General features: G+C 35.2%; 1 protein-coding gene across 2 annotated transcripts in view; it reads left to right on the top strand.

The window, feature by feature from the left end:
• The window catches only part of LAMA3 (laminin subunit alpha 3), a 310,601-nt gene that overhangs the window by 167,370 nt on the left and 119,535 nt on the right, over positions 1–23,696 (top strand). For both annotated transcript variants that reach the window (XM_031946523.1, XM_031946522.1), the window contains exons 25-28: positions 2,902–2,999; positions 4,939–5,092; positions 11,573–11,733; positions 19,567–19,675. In XM_031946523.1, the coding sequence (XP_031802383.1) occupies positions 2,902–2,999; positions 4,939–5,092; positions 11,573–11,733; positions 19,567–19,675 (522 nt within the window). The remainder of the gene's footprint in view (positions 1–2,901; positions 3,000–4,938; positions 5,093–11,572; positions 11,734–19,566; positions 19,676–23,696) is intronic.

Below are 23,696 nucleotides of genomic sequence, written 5' to 3'. Positions count from 1 at the left end.
ACAAAGGGGAAAAACCATGAGGAAGAAAAGACAAAACAAAAAGGTAAAAACAGTGTGCTTTGTTCTACATTTGGTCTCCAAAGTACATTCTCTGGACGGCATTTTTCATCCCAAGTCTATTAGAATTGTCTTGGATCACTGTATTGCTGAAAAGAGCTAAGTCTATCATAGTTGATCATTACACAGTCTTGCTATTGCTGTATACAACATTCTTCTTGTGCTGCTCACCTTATTCTGTATTAGTTCATGTAAGTCTCTCCAACCTTTTCTAAAAATCAGCCTGCTCATTATTTCTTATATAATAATAATATTCTGTTACATTCATCTACCTTTATTCAGCCATTCTCCACCTGATGAGCAGTCATTCAATTTCCAATTTCTTGCCACCAGAAAAAGAGCTGCTACAAACATTTTTGCACATGTGGGTCCTTTTTTCTCTTTTATGATCTCTTTGGGAATTATTTTTCTTTACACAGAAATACTTTTTCTGCTCCTTTCAGCATTAAACTGATTTATATGAAAAAAGTGGTACTTTAATACCATAGTGTTATATCTTCCTTCCTTGATACACTCTTTACCCTAGTTAATTGATTATACTGATGCTGATTCATATTTTTTCAACTTAATAGTTTCTTTCTGTTAACTGTCTGTTAAGGTCTTTCCTATTAAAGATAAACTTAAAGGCTCCAACTTTAGCCCTGGAAACAAGAGTAATCTCAGAAACAATATATCCTTTTTCAAACTAACACGGTATTTTGATATGCCAACAGACTCTTATCAAGACCACAGACTTTGTTTAGATTCAGGTTGAGAAAAACATTGTAAAAACATTAACAAATAATACACAGTAGCTGTGTCTGTTAGTAATCCTAATTAAAAGTCATTTTGTCCATGTGGGAAAGTCAGGCTTCTTACTTTCTTCCTCAGGAAGAGTTATCTTTAGTCTAAGAATTTGAGTTAATACAGGGTAGTTCTGAAAACATGCCAGGAATTAAAGTTGGCAGGATAATCCATTTTGTCTTTAAATGCAGTCTGTCAGATTTTAAAATAGTCTTAAAACTATGGTAGATTAGCAATGTGTTCATATTATTGAAATTTAGTATTAATTTGTATTTTTGATTATCAGCCATATCATTGATGGTATTCTGCTGAGTGGTTGGTACACTTGTATTTGAGAATCCACTGAAACAACCTTCTTATTACTTACCTTTCTCTTTTCCTATGAGTGCTATTCCAAATGCTGTTCCAAATGGACCAATGGGAAGGGGAAAAAAATCAATAGTCCTTGCAAGTATTATTCCCCAGTCAGGATGTTTCACTTATGTCCTTTGGAATTATATAGGGACACACACAAATACTTTCATATCCATTCATGTCAGAGCTTCTTATTTTGAGCCTTGCAACTTCTGAGCAACTTCTGAAAAACTGGCCAGATTTCTATTGTGGGTTTAGCTTGGCAAACACACAGAGGAATTTATACATCTTCCTTATTTCTTAAGCCACAATTTAGGTCATTTTAGTTACATGTTTCATTAGGGCTACAAATCATTACTTAACATGGTAGTATTTTCTAAGTGTTAATATACTACAGGAATTTAAAAAAAAAAAAAAGAAAAATTACTACTCCTAATATGGTGACAACACCTATGTAGAATATTCCAAAAATCTTAGTATTGAATAGACTAATCTTTAGTAACTTAAAACTGCACCAAGTCTTTGAGGACACCTGGTATATAATTTTTAGTGTCACTGGTTAAAGATATTTTTCTTTCTTTTTTTTTTGATTCCTAATTTAAAATATACATATAACGTAGAGACAATAAAATTTTACCTTTACATTATTTTTTTACATTGAAAATTGAATCTTTAAACCTGAAAATGTATTATTAATTATCTATATGCTATAGAAACAAAGAGTGCTAGTTGATAAAGAACTAGTATAAAATCAGGAAGACTTGCATTCAAGTCTTCTCTGAAACATACTGTCTAGAAGCTCTGAGATTATATGAGATAAGATATAAGATATAAGATAAGATGAGATAAGATATATATATATATATATCTTAGTGGGAGAGAGAGTTGCCTTACTTGAGAGTTCCAACACTGGTAGTGTCAAATCAAAATAGAAACAGGGTCACTAAACTATATATAAGAATCCCTACTGGCTGCTTATTGACTTAGAAAATCACAAATGAACATTATGTTTCATTATGTTATTACTTATTTTTGTCAAGTACTTTGCAATTACATTTTGTTGTTATTGTTTGTCCTTTGTTTTCGAAGAAGACCATGACATCAAGGAGGTGATGCCAAAATATGCAAAGGAACTGGATTTAAGTGAGGGAGGGCTGTGCAAGGTTGACTACCTCACTTTCTCCTCCAGAGCCATCTAGGTCCAGTGGCAAGCTACAGATAAAGATGACTAAGGATGGTCTTGGATGAAATGGTAGACCTTGGCCTTTTTAAGTTAAGGTCTTCAACAGGTCTCAGTTTGACTGAGGCTGCACTCATTCGGTGAAGTCTGGATAGCAATTTAGGCAAAAAATCTCCTCTTTCACCTAGTCCAAAAATAAATAAATCAGGGAGAGGAAGACCCTCAGGGTTTCTGGCCAAAGCAGAAACATTTACATTCAATGTGAGTTGATCAGGACCCAAACAATTTTAATCTGGTTCAAGCAAAACTCACCTATACCAATGAAATCATGGTTTGGTCGCTGACTAGTCCAGTTCTATATATAGACTCCAAAGTCAACATGGAGAACATAAACACTGATAAGAAATATGTAAATCAGGGAAGTGTTATTCATCACTTTGAATGATACTACTGCTGGTTTTGTTATTTCCTTATGAAAATGTACCATTTAAAAAATATGTATACTCTCCTCTCCTTCTTTTAATTAGGATTACCTGGTGCTCCTACCCAGTGACTATTACGAAGCTTCAATCTTGCAATTACCAGTCACAGAGCCCTGTGCCTACTCAGGACCTATCGAAGAGAAGTTTGTATTTTTATGGAGTTTTTTTGTTGTTCAGTTGATTCGACTCTTTGTGGCTCCATTTGGGGTTTCTTGGCAAACATATTGGAATGAGTTGTCACTTCCTTCTGCGGTTCATTTTTCAGATGAGAAAACTGAGATAAATAGGAATAAGTGATCTGCCCACAGTCACATAGCTACTAAATGTCTGAGGTCAGATTTGAACACACGAAGTTGAGGCTTTCAGATTCCCAGATTCTAACCACTGTACCATCTGGCTGACTCCAAGTTGCAATATAGTCTTCTTGTCCAATGACATCAGCTGAAAAAAGCTTTTCAAGTTCACTTAAATCATTAGCTTGCAATGCAGAAATTCTGCCTGAGAAAGCCTCAAAAACACAGCTGCACTTTGACATTCTGTATTGCCAGCTCACAGTAATTACTGTGGTTTTGATCTGCAGGAACATTGTGTCTTTTATATAACCAAGAATCTTAAAGTACTTGGTAAACGTTATCTGGAATAACACTTAACACTTTCCCGTGTGATATGTGGAAATGCCAAGGGATGCTTCTTGGGCATCTCCCTATGGATAACTGAGCTTGAAATAGAATCCTAAATTGTTTCATGGAAGTCACATAGTTAGAATCATCTGAAGGATGAATGGGAATCCTTAGAGAAAATCTGCCTCCCTGCGTAAACTGAATAAATTTTGATACTGTGTGTTCATAGTGGATATAATATAGAGAATATAAGCTATACAAGAAGATATAAGAACATAAGCTTCTTGAAAACAGGGACTGTTTTATTTTTTATAGCTACATAAATAGCCTCTAGAAAACTAATCCATAGCAGGTGCTTAATAAGTGATTGCTAATTGAGATAGCTAGGTGGTTCAGTGGATAGAGCATTGGGTCAAGGGTCAGAAAAACCTGAGTTCAAATCTAACTTTAAAGACCTAGCAGCTATATGACCCTAAGCAGGTTGTTTAACCTAAGTTTCCTCAACTAATAACAACACCTACCTTCTAGAATTATTTTGAGGAACAAATGAGGTAATAATTGTAAGGTGTTTAACTCAATGTCTAGCACATAATAGGTACTATATAAATTCTAGCTACTATCTTCATCATCATCATCATTATTATTATTAATCTGTGATCTGTCCTATAAGACCTAACCCAGGATTTTTGTGAGGATTAAAATGTAATAATTATAAAGTACTTAGTACAATGCCCAGTACATAGTAGGTGCTATATAAATTCTACTTACTATCATTATCATCATCATTATTATTAATCTATGATCTGTCCTATAAGACCTAACCCAGGATTTTTGTGAGGATTAAAATGTAATAATTATAAAGTACTTAGTACAATGCCCGGCACATAGTAGGTGCTATATAAATTCTACTTACTATCATTATCATCATCATCATCATCAATATTACTATTAATCTATGATCTGTCCTATAAGACCTAACCCAGGATTTTTGTTAGGATTAAAATGTAATAATTGTAAAGTACTTAGTACAATGCCCAGCATATAGTAGGTGCTATATATTTTCTACTTACTATCATCATCATCATTATTACTATTAATCTATGATCTTTGCTATAACACCTAACCCAGGGGGTTTGTAAGGATTAAATGAGGTTATAATTGTACTTAATAAAAGTATTTAGCACAGTGCTTGGCACATAGTAGATGCTATACACAAGCTAGCTACTACTACTATTACTACTACTATTAATTTATGGTCTCTGTAATAGCACTTACATTTCAGAATTGTTGTGAGGATCAAATGAGGTGGAAGGTAAGGTATGTGCCTCAGTGCCTGGCCCATAATAGGTGTTATATAAAATGCTAGCTGCTATTATTTTTATTATTTTTTTTATATTTATTATATTTATTTTATTATTATCTATATTCACTAACTGTTCTCTGCTTTTCTTTCTTATTTAAGTTGCCTGCTTTATCAGCATTTGCCAGTGACCAGATTTGCCTGTGCCTTGGCTTGTGAAGCAGAACGCTTCCTGCTTAATGGAATGCCGCAAGTGTTGGCAACTCGGAAACCCACCCCTGAACTTCCCATCATGGCTGACATCAGTGGGAGAGAGGTTGGATTTCAGGCTTATTTTCTCATTGATAACAGATGCCACTTCCCACCATGTCCTTATTTCTTCCTTAAAACAAACAGATGTAGGTTATATATTCCTTTTTCAGAGCTTTTCCCAAGTTAAGAGGGACTTGGAGGATTTTTCTCACACATCACTATTTCTATTACTATCACTATTGACTATCACTAGTCAAACTATTTTCCTCAAGCTCCCATTATATTAAGAATGATAGTCACCTTTACATAGTATTTCAAGGTTTACAAACTGTTTTGCACATATTATTTCACCCGATCCTCCCAACAACTCTTTTTTTTTTATTATTATCATTTTACTGATGAGGAAACTGAGGCTTACAGAGTGTAAGTGACTTTTCAAGAACCATACAGCTAGAATGTTTTCCTAACACCAAGTCCAACACCCTATGGGCTACACAAACTGCTTCTATCAGCATCAGTTACCAGTCCATTTTCTTTGGATCTAGGCTAAGCACCTCCACTCTCATATAAGAAAGAAACTGTATGTTGCAGTTCCTTCCATCAACTTAAAATATCATGTCTGGAGGATATTATCCTGTTCCTCCTGACCTTCACACCCATTGGTTTTAAAGCAAGATTCTCTCTTCCTTTTCCCAGTCCCTTTCCCCCAATAATTCAGGCCTCTGAGATGCTATCTAAAAGATAGTATATATAGCATAAAAGATCTAAAAGACCTCTGGAAAAGGTGGACTTTCACATTAAGGTCCCTTAAATTGCCTAGCAGTGCCTCTCCTTCCCCTTAGGCTAAGGAATTAATAATCTGTAAATGGCTAAATTCCTCATGCTCACATCTGTGGCAGCTAAACCACAGGGTGTGATTAGTTCCCAGCAGAGTACAGGTTGACACCCATCTCTGACTTTTTTTCTTTCAATGAGTTCCTTGATACTTAATAGCATTATATTCACAGATTTTAAAATGTTATTTATTTAAGGCTTGAGAAGAAAACAGGCTACCATGTATGACATGATTAAAATTCTATTCCTTTATTTACATTGCTTTTTTGCATTTCATTATTTTAAATTGTAGGGGAGAAAAGTTCCTTTGGAAACAAGTGAAAGAATACATTATAAGTACAATCACATTTCACATTGACTACATTAGGGACTATGTCATAACGCTCATTCTGGGCACTTGTGTGATTATTTTAGTTAATCTTATCTGTAAAATGAAGTGATTAGATGAATTGATTTTTTGTTTGTTTTTTGGTAAAAGGCAATGGGGATTAAGTGATTTGCTAGGTCACACAACTAATAAATGTTGGAGTCTGGATTTGAACTCAGGTCCTCCTGACTCCACTTCAGGTGTTTTAATCAATGTGGCACCTCTCTGACCCCCTTTTAAAAATTTATTATTTTTAACATTTTATTTGACAGTCAGAAGTGTGATCATCTTATTTGGGTGTCAAAGACCCCCTTTGGCAGTCTGGGAAAGTCTATTCTCAGAATAATGTTTTTAAAAGCATAAAATGAGATATATAAGATTTCAAAAGAAACCAATTATATTCAAATATGGTTATCAAAATATTTTATAAAACAAGTTCTCAGACTCCCCAGGTTTAAGAAGCTCTGAGTTAAATTATTTCTGAAGTCCTTTTATTTCTATTTCTGTAATCTCTTGTATATAGAGGCTATACATTATGATTTTTTTTAAAATTTTCTTAAAAGACTCACTTCCATGCTCTCCAAGCAGCTGGGATCTGTTGGTCATGGCAGATCTTCCAGCATATGGTGCTAGTGATTCATTAGGAAGTGTCCCTTCCGAAGGTCTTTATGACCAAAGCAGAACTAGAGATCATTACTGATCACAAAATAGAAAATTTCGATTATACCAAACTGAAAAGTTTTTGTACAAACAAAACTAATGCAGACAAGATTAGAAAGGAAGCAATAAACTGGGAAAATATTTTTACAGTCAAAGGTTCTGATAAAGGCCTCATTTCCAAAATATATAGAGAATTAACTCTAATTTATAAAAAATCAAGCCATTCTCCAATTGAAAAATGGTCAAAGGATATGAACAGACAATTCTCAAATGAAGAAATTGAAACTATTTCTAGTCATATGAAAAGATGCTCCAAGTCATTATTAATCAGAGAAATGCAAATTAAGACAACTCTAAGATACCACTACACACCTGTCAGATTGGCTAAGATGACAGGAAAAAATAATGATGATTGTTGGAGGGGATGCGGGAAAACTGGGACATTGATGCATTGTTGGTGGAGTTGTGAACGAATCCAACCATTTTGGAGAGTAGTTTGGAACTATGCTCAAAAAGTTATCAAACTGTGCATACCCTTTGATCCAGCAGTGTTACTACTGGGATTATATCCCAAAGAGATTATAAAGAAGGGAAAGGGACCTGTATGTGCACGAATGTTTGTGGCAGCCCTTTTTGTAGTGGCTAGAAACTGGAAACTGAATGGATGTCCATCAGTTGGAGAATGGCTGAATAAATTGTGGTATATGAAAATTATGGAATATTACTGTTCTGTAAGAAATGACCAACAGGATGATTTCAGAAAGGCCTGGAGAGACTTACACAAACTGATGCTGAGTGAAATGAGCAGGACCAGGAGATCATTATATACTTCAACAACAATACTAGATGATGACCAGTTCTGATGGATCAGGCCATCCTCAGCAACGAGATCAACCAAATCATTTCTAATGGAGCAGTAATGAACTGAACTAGCTATGCCCAGAAAAAGAACTCTGGGAGATGACTAAAAACCATTACATTAAATTCCCAATCCCTATATTTATGCACACATGCATTTTTGATTTCCTTCACAAGCTAATTGTACAATAATTCAGAGTCTGATTCTTTTTGTACAGCAAAATAATGTTTTGGTCATGTATACTTATTGTGTATCTAAGTTATATTTTAATATATTTAACATCTACTGGTCATCCTGCCATCTAGGGGAGGGGGTGGGGGGGGGGTAAGAGGGGAAAAATTGGAACAAGAGGTTTGGCAATTGTTAATGCTGTAAAGTTACCCATGTATATATCCTGTAAATAAAAGGCTATTGAAGAAAAAAAAAAAAAAAAGAAAAGAAAAAAAAAGAAAAGTTTTAGACTATAAAAAAAAAAAAAAAAAAAAAGGAAGTGTCCCTTCCTCTGATTCAGCATTGTGTTAATACCTCAGCTTTATGGAAGGCAGTCCTTTGCTGCTGGAGTTAGAGAGTAAAGAGGATGAATATTGATTTTTGGATAATGCATAAAATTCACATCTGGGATTCTGGCTATTATCAGAATTTTCCCATTATAGAGATGCTGCTTTTTTTGTATTTCAGGCGAAATAGTTACTATTTGCCATCCAGAAATTCATAGACTCATAATCTTAGAGCTGGGAAAACAGCTCACAAGACATTTAGTCCAAACTGCCTTCCAATATTCCACTGGTAATCAATCTTTGCTTGAACATTTCTAATGCTGGCTCACTCAGAAAAATTCCAGATAGCCTTTTTTTTTTGGTCTGGACCAGCTCTAGGTATTAGAAAACTACTTTTTATTTTGAGGCAAAACTCAATATAAACTCCCTGAAACTTCCAACCTGTCTTTTGGGTCAGGGATCAATAGACTGTAGCCTAAAGTCTAAATCTTGTTTTTGTATGACCTACGAGACAATTAAAAATGTAAAAACAAAAACAAAATACCTATATTTCGAGTTTATAATATAAAAACAATCAGTTGGATGGATTGGACCCCATGGTTCTAATTTGACCCTTTGTGCTAGAGCTATACAGAGTTTATTTAGTATTTCTTCCTCATAACACTCCCTAGGCTTATAGAATCATAGATTTCAATCTGGAAGGGACTTTAGAAGCCACTGAATTCAGTTTCCTCATTCTGCAAATGAGGAAACCAAAACTTAGTGAGGTTAAATGACTTAGCCAGAGTCACATAGCTAGTAAATCTCCCAAATGTTCAGAGCATGATCATATCCCTTTAAGTCTTTTCTAGAGATTACACATCCCTAAATTACTCCCATAAGAATGAACTTGATAATCACAGCTCACATTTGTAAAGCACTTGAAAGTTTACAAAATGCTTTTCACAATGTGGCTTCCAGATCTTAGTGTCTGGCTCATACTTCTATGGACACTCAATGCTTGTCAATATTTTTGAAAATATGGTACCTAGATCTAGAGAGGCAATAGCAGTACTTTGGGTGGCAGCGTAGAGTATGATGGAATTATAACTTCATAGAATCAGAGACTTAGAACTGGAAGAGAGACCTTAGAGATCACTGAGTCCAATCCCCTTCTCCCTACCCCCTCCCTGCCACATATACTTTTCTTCAATCTGAACGCCATGCTTTTATTGCTATTGTCTTGAACCCTGGGCTTAGATTCTTCCTGACAGATACTAGCTGTAAGAATATGGGCAAGGAAACTTTCAATGTCCTCAAGCAACTGTCAAAGATTAAAAACTACAGACAAGGTATTGGATGGCCAGTCTGCATTCGTGAATGGATTTTCCATGCTAGGAGGTTCCCAAATGAATGAAATCATAGTTCCAGACCCCCTCCCAAATAATCTAAAAAGATCATGTTAAGTTTTAGAAATCTCTTTGCACTATTTGCTCAAAGCCATATTAGGTATCATCACAGGGATATCCCTGTGCCCCAAAATGTCTCCTACATGAACTGCTTATCAAGTCAGATCTTCTCAATCATTGACTTTTTGAAGCTAAATAATTTTGAATACCAAGTCTGTCATCATGTTAACCTTTTTTTCTAATTTGGTTCTTCTGCAAATTTAGTAAAAGCATATCATCTATGAAGAGTGTTATGGAATGCCATAAGAGTAGGGATTCTTATCCTGGGATTTATGAAGTTTTTTTTTTTTTTTTTAATATGTTGACAACTTTATTTCAATGTAATTGTTTTTCTTGATAATCTTATGTATTTCATTTTATGTTTTTAAAAGCATCATTCTGGGAAAGGATCCTTAGGCTTCACCAGGAGAGATTTATGACAGGGGAGCCTCCAGCCTAGAGACCTCCATGTAGATTCACACTGATTTCATTTAAAATTCCTCTGGTGTAAAATAAACAATTTTGTTGCAAGAGATGGCCTTTGGGGTAGGGAAGTAAGAGGGATATATTTGGAAAATAATATGATATAAAACCAAAAGACACCTATAAAAATAACAGGAAGTTTTAAAAATAAATGTAATCCATGATTAATGATAATAGGAAAAAGAAAAGATAACATGTACCCTTTTTCTTACCTTTTATCCAAATTTCTAAAATCCCATTATTTTTAGCCATTTCATATATAGCAGACATTTCCAAGAAGCCATTGAAAAGATATCCTATGGAGAGTACATTAAAGAAAAGTAATAAAAAGCTGTGGTAGACCCAGTGGTCAATATTAACTTCCCACAGAAACAATTTCAAGAATTCACTGACAGTTGTACTTAGGACCATACAAATAATAAATCAGATAAAGGCAGAGCATTACCAGAACTGTTAAGTAGGTGGTACGGTGAATAGAGTGCCGGACCTGAAGTCAACAAGATCTATCTTCTTGAGTTTAAATCCAGTTTCAGATACTTATTAACTGTGTGAACCCTAGGAAAGTCATTTAACCCTGTTTCCTCATCTATAAAAAGAGCTGGAGAAGAAAAAGACAAACCACTCTAAACTTTTGCCAAGAAATCTCCAAATAGGGTCATTAAGACTGAAAAACAGCTGAACTGGAAAGACACGACCAGGGATCTGGCTCTTGGGAGGAAGGTTAGATTTAACTGGTGACCATTTGGAGCCATTAAGTAGAGCTGGAGGTGGTACAGAAGGCTGAGAACTATGGTTCTGATGCAGGCTCAACTACACTCAAAGTCTAACACAACACTGAGCCAATGCCCAGGAGTTATAGATTCTTTTAGTCTTGGGGATTTCTTGTGACTGGAGAAATAATGTAGCTAGATTTGGTGTCAGAAAGATCTGAGTTTGAATTTTGCTGCATATACTAGCTATTTGACCGAGCAAGTCACAAAAGAGCTCTCAACCTCAGTTTCCTCATCTGTAAAGGCAAGATAATAATAGCACCTGCCTTGGAGAGTTGTAAGGATTAAATGAAATATGAAGTGCTTTTACAGACCTTTAAAGGGTTATTTAAATGCTAGCTAACCCTCCCCCCCTTTTGGAAACCTTTTGAGCAGAACCTTAAAAAGAATACAATAGCATTTTAAAAAAAAATTTTTATTTTGATTTCCAAATTATCTTTCCTTTCACCCATTGAGAAAGCAAGAAGTATGATACCCATTACATATGTGAAATCATCCAAGACGTATTTCTGCATACTCATGTATAATGGTATTTCTTTAACATTTCTGAGATGCTCTAATAACTTTGTTTACTCAGTAAAAATGGAAAAGTCTCCTGTATGTGTTATATTATGGTAATTCTCTGTTTCCATTAACTCCTTCTATAGATTGAATTGCATCTGACTCTGAGCATTCCTCAAGTTGACCACTACGTGATAGTTCTTGAATATACCAATGAAGATGATCAGCTCTATGTTGCTGATGTGCTTGTCAACACCCCAAGTCCTTCACCAGCAGGTCGAGTGAACATATATAGCTGTAAATACAGGTAACCAGCTTTTTCAGTCATGAGTGGAATGCAAATAAAGGTTTTCTTACTTGTAGGCAATTTTATTTATATTTTGGTAGGACAGATGTATTTCACTTTTGACAAGGATTTTACTTTTTTTTTTTTTTTTTAATGAGTCACATCATATCTCGTCTGTTTCCATGTCATTTAAAAAATTCATTTATACCTCCAGCTATGGTACAATTACACATTCAAATGGGTTAAGAAATCTGCTGGGTGGTTCAGTGATTAGAGCAGTGGTCCTTCAGTCAGAAACATCTAAATTCAAATCCAGCTTCAAACACTTAGTAGCTATGTGATCCTGGGCAAGAACCTTAATTTCTTTGCCTCATTTACTACATCTATAAAATGGGGATAATAATATAAATGTTATTTATTTATTTATTATTATTATTTTAGAGCTGGATAGACCAAATTCTGTAGAATTATCAGGCAAAGTCATAGAAGAAAAGGATCATGACTAGAATATGATCTCTTACTGTACTGTTTAAGCTTCTTGAAGGAATCTATTCTCTTATCTCAACTGTGTTTCTTGAATAAGCCTAGCACTAGTATTGAGTAATCACTTAACTAACATCTCTTGTTTTGTTTTAGAAAAGATATTTGCCTCCCCTTCAAAGAAGATTATTCCATATATGAATTTGTGTTGTACTCTTCAGAATAGAGGGTTGGTTATATCCTCAGGCACAAAATACTTTGTTACGTATTTTTAAACTAAATACTGAATACAGAAACCACATTTCCAAAAGATTTAATAGTCTAAATCTTCATCTTACTAAAAAAAAGTTCTTTTTTATTAAAATATTACATCTCAAGACTGTGTGCAAATAATTAAGGGAAAGTTAAAGCTTTCATTATAAAAGTAGCATTCAGATTATTTCCACATGGGCCAAATTAGATAGATAATTGAAAACCACTGGGGTCCAAAGCTACTTTTCTGGCTCTCGAGATTGCTAATAATAAGTGGAAAATTGCATTGAGTTTCACAATCTCTTTCATGACTTTCTACCTTTTATTAACTCTACTATTCATTTTGTCATCTGCTGAACCCAAGAATCTGTGAAGGGCCTAGAAGCAAATATAAAGGGAAAAGAACTGAACATTGAGAGATTTGACACTTCTTCCGGACTTTGTGGCTAGTTGGCCATGTGACCTAAGCCAAGGCAATTGACCTCTTTGAGTATGAGTTTCCTTACTTATAAAATGTCCCAATCAGGGCAACTCTAAATTCAGTATCCTGTTGTTTATGTTTCTATAATGAGGAAGAATAAACAGTTGTACATCATTATGGAAGGAAGCATCACAGGAGACAAAGTTGTGAGATATAATATAATGTAGTAGAAAGTGTACCTCATTTGGGATCAGGAGAACTGAATTCAAATCTTAGCCTTGGCATTTATTAGCTATGTGACTGACAAATCAATGTCAAGTCAAGTAATCTCTCTAATTTCCATTTCTTACCTGAAATAATATGTGTCCATACTTCTCTTACTGCCTACCTTACTACTACTTACCTTTGCCATGACAAAACCATTCTATTAACCTTAAAATATTATGCATCTTGTGCCATTAATATTATTTATCAGAATATGAACTACTCTTATAATTTCCTGAAAGTAGACTTTGTGGGAAGGTCATACTAGAAAAATCATTCAGACACTGAGCACCTGGTGGGAAAGAAAATAGACTTGGACAAGGAGAGAGTAAATGGAGGAGAGGAAGGAAACATGTAGGAGAAGCAACATGCTCCATAGATAGACCACTTTGCTCACTTCTCAGTGATGTAGAGAGTTGGTGCTGCCTACTGACTTTGTCTTGATTTCCTATGGAATTATGGGTGACTTTTAATCATTCACAATTTCAAAACTCTATCATCCATGATCTATTCCAGTTCTTGTCTATGACTTAAGCTATGTGACTGAGCAATTTAACCTTAGTACCTCAAATATCTCCCTAGGATTTGTCTAAAAAGTTAAAGCTGAGTTGTGAGCTGCATCCGTAGAGAAATTTCCAAATAAAGAACTTCCCCTGATGATGAAATCATAGATCTTTCATGTATGGGCAGGGTGCTATACTAAGCACTAAGAACACAGATATAATATGAAGATGACTAGCTATCCAGAGGTTCTGTCATCAAAGTCCTAATTCCTGCAGGTTTTATTAATCTCTAAGCATAAGCCCACCAATTGACTGTGTGTCATCTGAAGATTGTCCTAGCTGAGGTCAGAGAAGTTCATTAGTAAACGGCTAAATTATTTTTAATTTCAATGAAACCATCTTAATCAGGGATTCTTAAACTTTTTCCACTCATAACTCCTTGCCCAAGAAATTTTTACACAACCCCAGGTTTATAGGAAAATTAAAAAGATATCCAAATCAATTATTTACTAGTAATAAATAATAATCCCATGACCCCCACATTCAGTAATACATTCACTTATGGAGTTGTGAACAACAGTTTAAGAAGCTTTGATCTAGGCAATATGTTTACTCTTCCTTAATTGTTTTTTGGTCCCACTAATAATTGGGGAGATCATGAATTTTAACTGCAGATAACTGATGAAATCAATTAAAAATTCTTTTTTTGTTGTTCAATTGTATTTGATTCTCAATAACTCCATTTTGGGGATTTCTTGGCAGAGATATTGGATTACTTTGACTTTTCCCTCTCCAGCTCATTTTTAGATGTATATAGTTACTAAATTTCTGAGGCTATACTCAGACTCAGGAACTCGGGTTCAGACTCAGATAAGTCTTCCTGATCCCAAGTCAGTGGCTTGGAATTTCACCACCTAGATGCATCAGACAATACTTTTACTCCTCCCTAATTGATTTTTTGACCCATTAATAATTAGGGAGATCAGGAAAGGCTACTGTTTAAAAGGTAATCTTTAAATAGTGCTTTCAAGAAAGCTAGGGATTCTTGGAGGAGTAGGAAGAGATGAGAACATCAGGGATACAGAGGTGATATATGGGGAACCCTACCTCTACCAATATTGCCAGATTAGAGAGGAAATGAGAGGGAATAGTATAACTATCAGTCTATAAAGTTGGGTTAGAATCCAGCTGTAAAGGACTCTAAATGGCAAACCAAGAAGTTTTTATGTTATCCTAAAGGTAAAATAGTAAGTCACCTTACTATTATTACTTCATGAGCAAAGGGGAAACATCTGGACTTAAGAAATATTAATTTAGTAAGTATATAGAACAGAAATGTCAGAAATGAGGGGGAACTAGATTAAAGTGTCTTTGGGAAACATTTAACAAAGTAAATAAAAATACTGTGCAACATAGATAATGTTAATTTGTTTTGGATTTTTTTTTCTGTCAATATGTAGCCACAAGGATTCTTTTGTACTGTTCTTTCTCTTGAGTTTGACATCACTGATACAGAGAATGAATGTAAAAAGGTGGAGGCTTGAGACTGGGAAGCTAAATAAGAGGCTACAACAGTAGTTGGAGTTACTGAGAGTGAGAGGGAGTGGGGATGAGGAATGGAGAGACTTGGTAGTAGATAGAGTTTTGAGCTTGTCATTGGGGAAGACATGAATCTAGAGTAGTCACAACCTCAGTATCCTAGTCGTTAAAATGAGGGGATTAGATTCAAAAGCCTCTTCTAGCTCTATATCTATCATCCTGTAGATGTGAAAGATTTGGAGGAAGCGGAATCGATAGGACTTGGCAAAGAATGAACGTGGGAGAGTGAGGAGTTAATGATAATTTTGAGGAGACCATTATACTGAAATGAAGTTTAAATTTTAATAAAGTTAAAGTTAAGTTTTTCACTTGGGTTCAAATAAAATCATCTTGACCAGTAAAAGGTGAGTAAGACACGGCTAGACAGCAGTTTGTCTGAAAAAGTTATGAGCATTTTTTTTCATAGATGGCAAATGAAAGCTCAGTCTGAGTCAAAGGTGTGAAAAGACAACCCAGAAGATATCACAATTTCAGACTGCTTTAAGAGGTGGAGCATTTGGGAGCAGGAAGGTGATTGTCCCATTCTACTTTGTACTGGTCAGACCATTTGCAAAGTGTGTTAAGGTTTCAGTACCATCTGTTAGCCAGAACACTGAGACTTTCCTAAGGAAGGCAGCCACGTTAATGAAGGACCATGGGTTCATGCTCTATGAAGTTTGTTTGAAAGACCCAGACCATCAGAAGGGAGAGTTATTAGCTCTGTTCTGCTTGGTCCCAGTACTCAGAACCCAGGAACCTGCAGGTCGAAATTTCTAAAAGGCTCATTTAGTCTTAATGAAAGGAACAATTATGTAATTAGTGCTTTCCAGGAGCAGCCTACACTGCCTTGGCAAGGATTTGTATCCCCTCCCTGAATACTTTCTACGAAAGGCCAGATAACTAATTTTTAGGTTTTTATAGAAGAGATTTATATTCAGTCTCTGAGGTTCCATACAACTCAGAATATTTCTGATTCCTGGAATCATCAGTAAAGATTTCATGACCTTCTTACAAATCACTTAACCCCAAAATGGGTGAGCCTATCTGAACAATGAAGGTGTTTATTGGGGTGAGATAATTTCTCTGATTCCTTTCAGCTTTAACTATGATTCATCCTCAGCCTATTACCAAGTGTCAATATCTACAAAGTCAATCTTATAAGTAAATTCTTGGGAAGTCTGGACACCAACCATTACCATCTTCTCAAATGATCTTGCATTTGTGCTTAAAGTTCCATCATTAGTCATTCCTTTGGATTAAGGATTCATGTTTTAAAAGGTGTAAATATTTCTTTAGGTTGATAAATTACATCTTATCACTTTGAGAAAAAGGAAGATATGGCCAGAGAGCTGGCCACAGAATCAGGAAGTTTCAGCTTTCAGGTTCCAAGACCTGACTGATCTGTATAGGCTATGTTACAATAATATCAAGTCAAATATTGCCCCAGGAAACATTCTAAGATTACAATTTATAGAGCAAGTAGTGATCTGCTCAGACAGAAGTATTACCTCACCAGGAGTTCCTTATAAGAAACCACAAGTTCATTTCCTTTAAAAAAAAATCCATCATTCACTAGACTTTGCCATCCCTCTATTCTCATTCAAATACCTAAAAAAATAATTGTCTGTACTTGTTAATTCTAATTCTCTCATTCCATTCACCTTTTGCCTTCATAGTAATCTGGCTTCCTATCTCATGTTGCAACTGAAACTGGTCTCCAGAATCATTAATTAATTAATTAATTAAGATCACTAAGTTTTCTGGCCCCTTTTTAATGAATAAAGTCAGGAAGGCCAGTTCAAATCCAAATTCAGACACTTATTAGCTGTGTGACCTTGGGTAAGTCACTTAACCCTATTTACCTCAGTTTATTTATAAAATGAGCTGGAAAAGGAAATGACAAACCATTCCACTATCTTTGTCAAGAAAACCCTCAAAATCCACAGAAAATTGGACAACTGAAAATGACTAAATAACAACAACAACAACAATGTGATTCTTTCTTGATCCTCAGCCTTCTTGACTGAAGCTTTCTACAGCATTTAACACTGTTGCCTACCTCTTCCTTCTCTGGGCTTTTCTCTTAAAACTTAGCTCAGCGCTATCAGTCTGAGTAGTCTTTCTCTGTCTCCTTTTGTTGGATCATAATATACAAACCTCACCCTATACTAGGCCCTCTTTTAATTTTTTTTCTCCATGCTCTCATTTGGTGACCTCATCAGCTTCCATGGATTCAGTTAGCATCTCAATGCAAGTGATTCTGAGGTTTATACTATCCAGCCCATTTCCTGCTCTTGAGCTCCAGTCTTGGTTCTCTAACTACTATCTTGCCTGGATATCCCATAGTTAATTCAGTATGTTCAAAAGAGAACTCATTATCTTTCTCTCTAAACACACTCTTGCTCTGAATTTCCTTATTTTTTGGAGGGTACCACCATCCTTCCAGTCATCCAGGCTCACAATCTTGGTATCTATTCTTATCTCCTCACTCATATTCAGAGACCATATACTGTCAGTTAATATTTCTGTTTCCCTAGTATCCCTCACATCCAATCCCTTCCCTCTACTCATATAATCAGCATCCTCGTTCAGGACATTTTTACCCCCATTTGGATTACTTAATTGGTCTCATTACCTCAATCTCTTCCCAATTCCAACCCATCATCAACACAGATGACAAAGTGATTTTCCTAAGGACAGTCCATGTCTCTCCCCAAATTCCAAGAACTCTGGTGGATCCCTCCTCATACACAGCAGGCTATCTCACTTCAATGTATTTCCCCTGGATGGATGGCTGTGGTGCATGACACACTGTCTCTCCATGAGTATATGGAATTCCTATTTCCTTAAGATTTAATTCAAGTGGTACCTTCAAGGAAGCATTTCCAAGTCTACACAGTAGCTAGTACCTTCCTTTCCATGGTTACATTGTATGTGTATACAATTACATTACATTACATGTGTATGTGTTATCTTTCATTAAAATGTAAGCTCCAATTTGGAACTATTCCCAAAAGGCTATTAAACTTTGATCCAATAATGTTTCTACTGGGCTTGTATCCCAAAGAGATCATAAAGGAGGGAAAGGGACCCACATGTGCAACAATGTTTGTGGCAACTCTTTTTGTAGCAAGAAACTGGGAAACTGAGTGGATGCCCATCAGTTGAAGAATGGATGAATAAGTTGTGGTATATGAATGTTTTGGAATATTATTGTTCTATAAGAAATGATTAGCAGGATGATTTTAGAGTGTCCTGTAGAGACTTACATGACCTGATGCTAAGTAAAATGAACAGAACCAGGAGATCATTGCCAACAAGAAGATTATATGATCATCAATTCTGATGGATGTGGCTCTTTCCAACAATGAGATGATTCAGGCCAGTTCCAATGATCTTGTGAAGGAGAGAGCCATCTACACCCAGAGAGAGGACTGTGGGAACAGAGTGTGGATCACAATATAGCATTTTCACTCTTTTTGTTATTTGCTTGCATTTTGTTTTTTCTCATTTTTTTCCTCTTTGATCTGATTTTTCTTGTGCAGCACAATAATTGTAGAAATATGTATAGAAGAATTGCACATATTGGATTATTTGCCATCTAGAGGAGGGGTTGGGAAAATTTGGAACCCAAGATTTTGCAAGGGTCAATATTGAAAAATTATCCATGCATATATTTTGAAATTAAAAAACTCTATAAAAAATATTTCAAGTAAAAAAATGTAAGCTCCATGAAGGTAGGACCTCGTTTGCTTTGTATCCTCCAAAGCATAAAACAGAATCTACAGCAAAATGGGTACTTAATAAATTCTTGTTAATTGCTTGAACTACTAAGACATGAAAGAGTTGGGATATATTGACTGTTGAAGTATTATACCCTTAAAATGAAATATTTATTTAGAAACACTAGAGTAGTGCCACATTTGGAGGAAGTTTGGTGTTTGGAAGCAGAGGACTTGGGTGTAAATTCTGGTTTTACCACTCTCAACAGTTTCCACATCTTTAAAATAAAAGAAGCAGACTAGATGGCCCTTAGAATTCCCTTCCACTCTTAATCTATGATCATACACCATGATGAAGGTAAAATGGAAATAGGACATAGGAAGATAGACCTGGAAGGTGGGATTTGGGCTGATCTTTGGAATTTTAGTACTAGTTGAAAAGTTCATTCTTCTACTACTTTTCTCCTATGCTCCCCACTTGTAAATCTGTGTCATTATTGAATTTTTAAATCAGGGGAAAAGGCACTATACTTGGTAAAAATATGAGAGATTAAAAAAAAATAACTGCCTTAATGAGAGGAGAAAAATGAACAAAATTCTAGGAGATCAGAGTTTGAATTCTGTTCTCTTTCAGCTTTCTCTGTCGGAGTTTTGTGGTGGATGATCTGAACCGTGTTGCTGTGTATGAACTCTTAGCAGATGCAAGGATCCAGTTGAAGGCACACTTTGCCCATTTTCTTCTGGTATGTGATTTACCTATTGTTTCCTTATTTCATAAAAAGAATATTAAGCAGTAAATAAAAGTGAGTAAGAACTAAATTATATGCAGCTAGGTGGTGAAAACACGAGTTCTAGATCTGGAATCAAGGAGAACTAAGTTCAAATTTGAGCTACTATACTAACTATTTGGATACCTCTGTCTTGCTTAGTTTTCTCAACTGTAAAATAGGGATTAGACTAGCATCTATCTTCTATGGGAATTATAAGGGAAAATTGAGATAAAATTTGTAAAAATACTTTGTAAATCTCAAGATGCCATATATCATTATTTAATTGGTTTCATTACCTCAATCCCTTCCAAATTCCAATCCATTAAAGAGACCCCATGTGCAAAAATGTTTGTGGCAGCCCTTTTTGTAGTGGCCAGAAACTGGAAACTGAGTGGATGCCCATCAATTGTAGAATGGCTAAATAAGTTATGATATATGAATGTTATGGAATATTATTGCTCTATAAGAAATGATCAGCAAGTTAATTTTAGAGAGACTTGGAGAGATTTACATGAACTAATGCTAAGTGAAATGAGCAGAACCAAGAGATCATCATACATGGTAACAACAAGATTATACAATGATCAAGTCTGATGGATGTGGCTCTCTTCAACAATGAGATGATTCAGGCTAGTTTCAGTGATCTTGTGATGAAGAGAGCCATCTATACCCAGAGAGAGGATTGTGGGAACTGAGTGTGGATGACAACACAGCATTTTCACTCTTTTTGTTATTGTTTGCTTGCATTTTGTTTTCTTTATCATTATTTTCCTTTTTGATATAATTTTTCTTGTGCAATAAGATAATTGTATAAATATGTATACATGTATTGGGTTTAACATATATTTTAACATGTTTTACATATATTGGATTACTTGCCATCTAGGGGAGGGGGAAAGGAGAAGGAGGAGAAAATTTGAAACACAAGGTTTTGAAAGGGTCAATGTTGAAAAATTATCCATGCATATGTTTTGAAAATAAAAAGTTTTAATAAAAAACAAAAAACAAATTCTAATCCATTCTCATCACAAATGCCAAAGCGATTTTTCTAAAGGGCAGTCATGTCACTCCCCCAATTCTATGAACTGTGGTGGATTCTTGTTGCTTATAGGATCCAACATAAACTCATTATTACTGGCTCAATACAATGTGCTTCATATAAAGATAATAATAGTATTCATATATTGCTATAAGGTTTGCAGAGCATTTTACAAAAGTGACTTCATTTTATCCTGATTACTGTTGTAATCGGAATCTAACAAAGCGTGAACTGAGGCAGCTCTCTGAACAAGATTTATTAGCAGAGATTTGCTACTGCTCAATACATAGGCCAATGACTTGTCTCCATTAATACCAAAGACCCCTAAGAAAAAGGATAATTTCTCTTATATAGATTTTGAGAAGTAAGAATACAGAATAATACAGGATAGATGATATCATGGGATTAAAGACAATATGATTAGTTATAGAGCTGAAGGTGTAAGGAGCAACATGATTGATTGAAAGTTTGGTGATGAAGGTTAGCCACAAAACTCCCTCCCCATTTCTCTCATAAGATAAAAAGTACTCTTTGTTTGAGTCCAGGTGTGAGATTGTGGCTCAGACTTTTGTACAGTAAACCAGACATCCTTGAAGGATAGCTTGGTAGTAGAGATATCAGGCCCAATTCTCTTTCAGTTCACACATTTCCCAAGGTCAGCAAAATTCTTTGAAGTAGTAATAAATGTATTTTTAAAAATAACTCATTACAGGCTATTTGAACTTTGAGTTAAGTTCAGAGACAAAAAAACCTCCTACTTAAGCAGATATAGGACAAAATCAATTAATGTAAATAGGATCAATAAACAGGATCAATTTTAATCTCATTACAAGTCTGTTAGGGAGATGCTATTATTATCCCCATTTTATGGATAATGAAACTGAGAGACAAGGTGATTTGTCCAAAGTAACATAGCTCAAGCTAGTCAATGTCTATGGCTTTATTTGAACTCAGTAATTCCTGGCTCCAAGTCCAACACTATCCATTTGACCTTGGCAAGACACTCAATTGCTGATAAAGCTGATAAAATCACAGATCGAGAATAATAGTAGCAGCCAACTACATAGATTGACACTAAACACTCATATTTGGCAGAATTACCAAGATCCAATATGATATTTTCAGTATCATATTAAAAGAAGACAGCTTTTTTAGTGTTGAAAACAAAGAAAAATAAAGTCAATGGGATGGGGGTTGAGAGAATGTGAGGAGAGAGTGGTCAAGAACATTGACAATCTCTCAGGGAATAGGAGTTTTTCCAAAGGACCAGAAATTCCTTTTGATTCATCATTTAAAACATCCCGATTAAGAATTCTGCCTATACAATTCCAATAGACTTCGGATAGAAAATGCCATCACATCTAGAGAGAGAACTATAGAGATTGAATGTAGATTGAAGCATAGTACTTTCATTTTTTTTTTTTTTTGTTTTGTTTTCTTTCTCATGTTCCCTCCTCCTTAGTCTGATTTTGCTTGTGCAACATGACAAATATGGAAATATGTTTAAAATAATTGTACATATTTAACCTATATTGCTTGCTATCTTAGAAAGGGAGAAGGTAAGGGAGAGAGGAAGAAAAATTTGGAACTGAATGTGGAAAACTATTTTTGCATGCCTTTGAAAAAATAAAATATTATTGGGGAAAAAAAGAATTCTGTCCATAGTTGGATTGCCTGATCATTATATTCTAGAATGTTTGAGAATATTTCAAAGCAAACAAACAAACAAACAAAAAACACCATGAAGAAGTATTCTCCTTTACCACTCTCTAATGATCCAGAAGCCCCGAATTGGTAAGAATTACTGTCACTGTCCTCCTTGCTTGCTGGAGATGATTAGCTCTTCTACTGAGTTTTGATAAATGTATTTTAAGAAACCTTTTGGCTTACTTTGTAGTGAGAGAATTTTTTTTTTGGCTATTAAAAACCAATTGTTAAATTAAAATACAGGCTGTTCTTCTGTTTCCTCACTTAAGTAAGGCCCAGCCCTTATAAAAAGTCATGTCTGAAAGACATGACTGATTGATGAGATTGCCCTAACTCTCTGGGAACATGCTCCTAGATCTTGACAGGACTTCATCCAAGAGGAGACCTTACTTCTGTTTGGAGTGTAAACAGAATTCTGTCTGGATGACTTCTTGTGCTAAGGAGTACAGCCCCTAGTCCTTGTACCCTTTCATTAGAATTTAGAGTGACTGATAAAAAAGAAAATGAATCAGATTGGTCTGCATGAAGATGAATTCCCCTGTCCAGATTGCTGAAGGCAGCTATCATGATCAAGCCATATTCTCAGCAGCAGAATGTGAAGATTTTTAATTTACCTCCTTATTAAATGTCAACCAATCAGGGTTGATTTTTCACATGTCAAGCACATTCCCTTTCAAAATATTTTTAAGGCTTTCAGATTTCCCATGATTTTGTCTTTGGTTTTCTGAGAGAAATCATGGACCATCAATCACTTAGTCTAGTTAATAAATCGATCATTAATTACCCAGAACCTCTGCCTCTCAGGTTTTTCATTCATCACTGTTGCAATACTTGGGATACTGGGGGAAACTAAGAAATCTATTTGCTTCTCCCATCAGTCCCCCTCCCTCAGTTCATATATTTTGTTCTCATATTTTGGTGGTATGGAATCTTTCTTATGTGTTCATTTAATCTTATTATATTTGAAGAACTTTGAGAACTGTTCTTTTTAATATCTTGCCAATCTCAGCATTTAGTATGTTGTACTACATATAGTGAGCTTCCACTTAATAAATGAAGCCAACTGATTGACTTCTATTTCCCCATGACTATTAAAGTACAGTGAGTTCTTGATCCTGAAGGCATAGTTATAGTGTAGTGGAAAGAATGGTGTCCTGGAACTCAAATCCTGCCTCTGGCACTGATAAGCTATGTGATTCATAAGTGAATTAAGCACTTGGGCCAGTTATCAGGGATACAAGTACAAGT

This window comes from Sarcophilus harrisii, chromosome 1 (assembly GCF_902635505.1).
Source record: "Sarcophilus harrisii chromosome 1, mSarHar1.11, whole genome shotgun sequence".
NCBI lineage: Eukaryota > Metazoa > Chordata > Mammalia > Dasyuromorphia > Dasyuridae > Sarcophilus > Sarcophilus harrisii.
The sequence above is the reverse complement of the archived record's forward strand: the minus strand, read 5'-3'. Positions and strand labels throughout refer to the sequence as shown.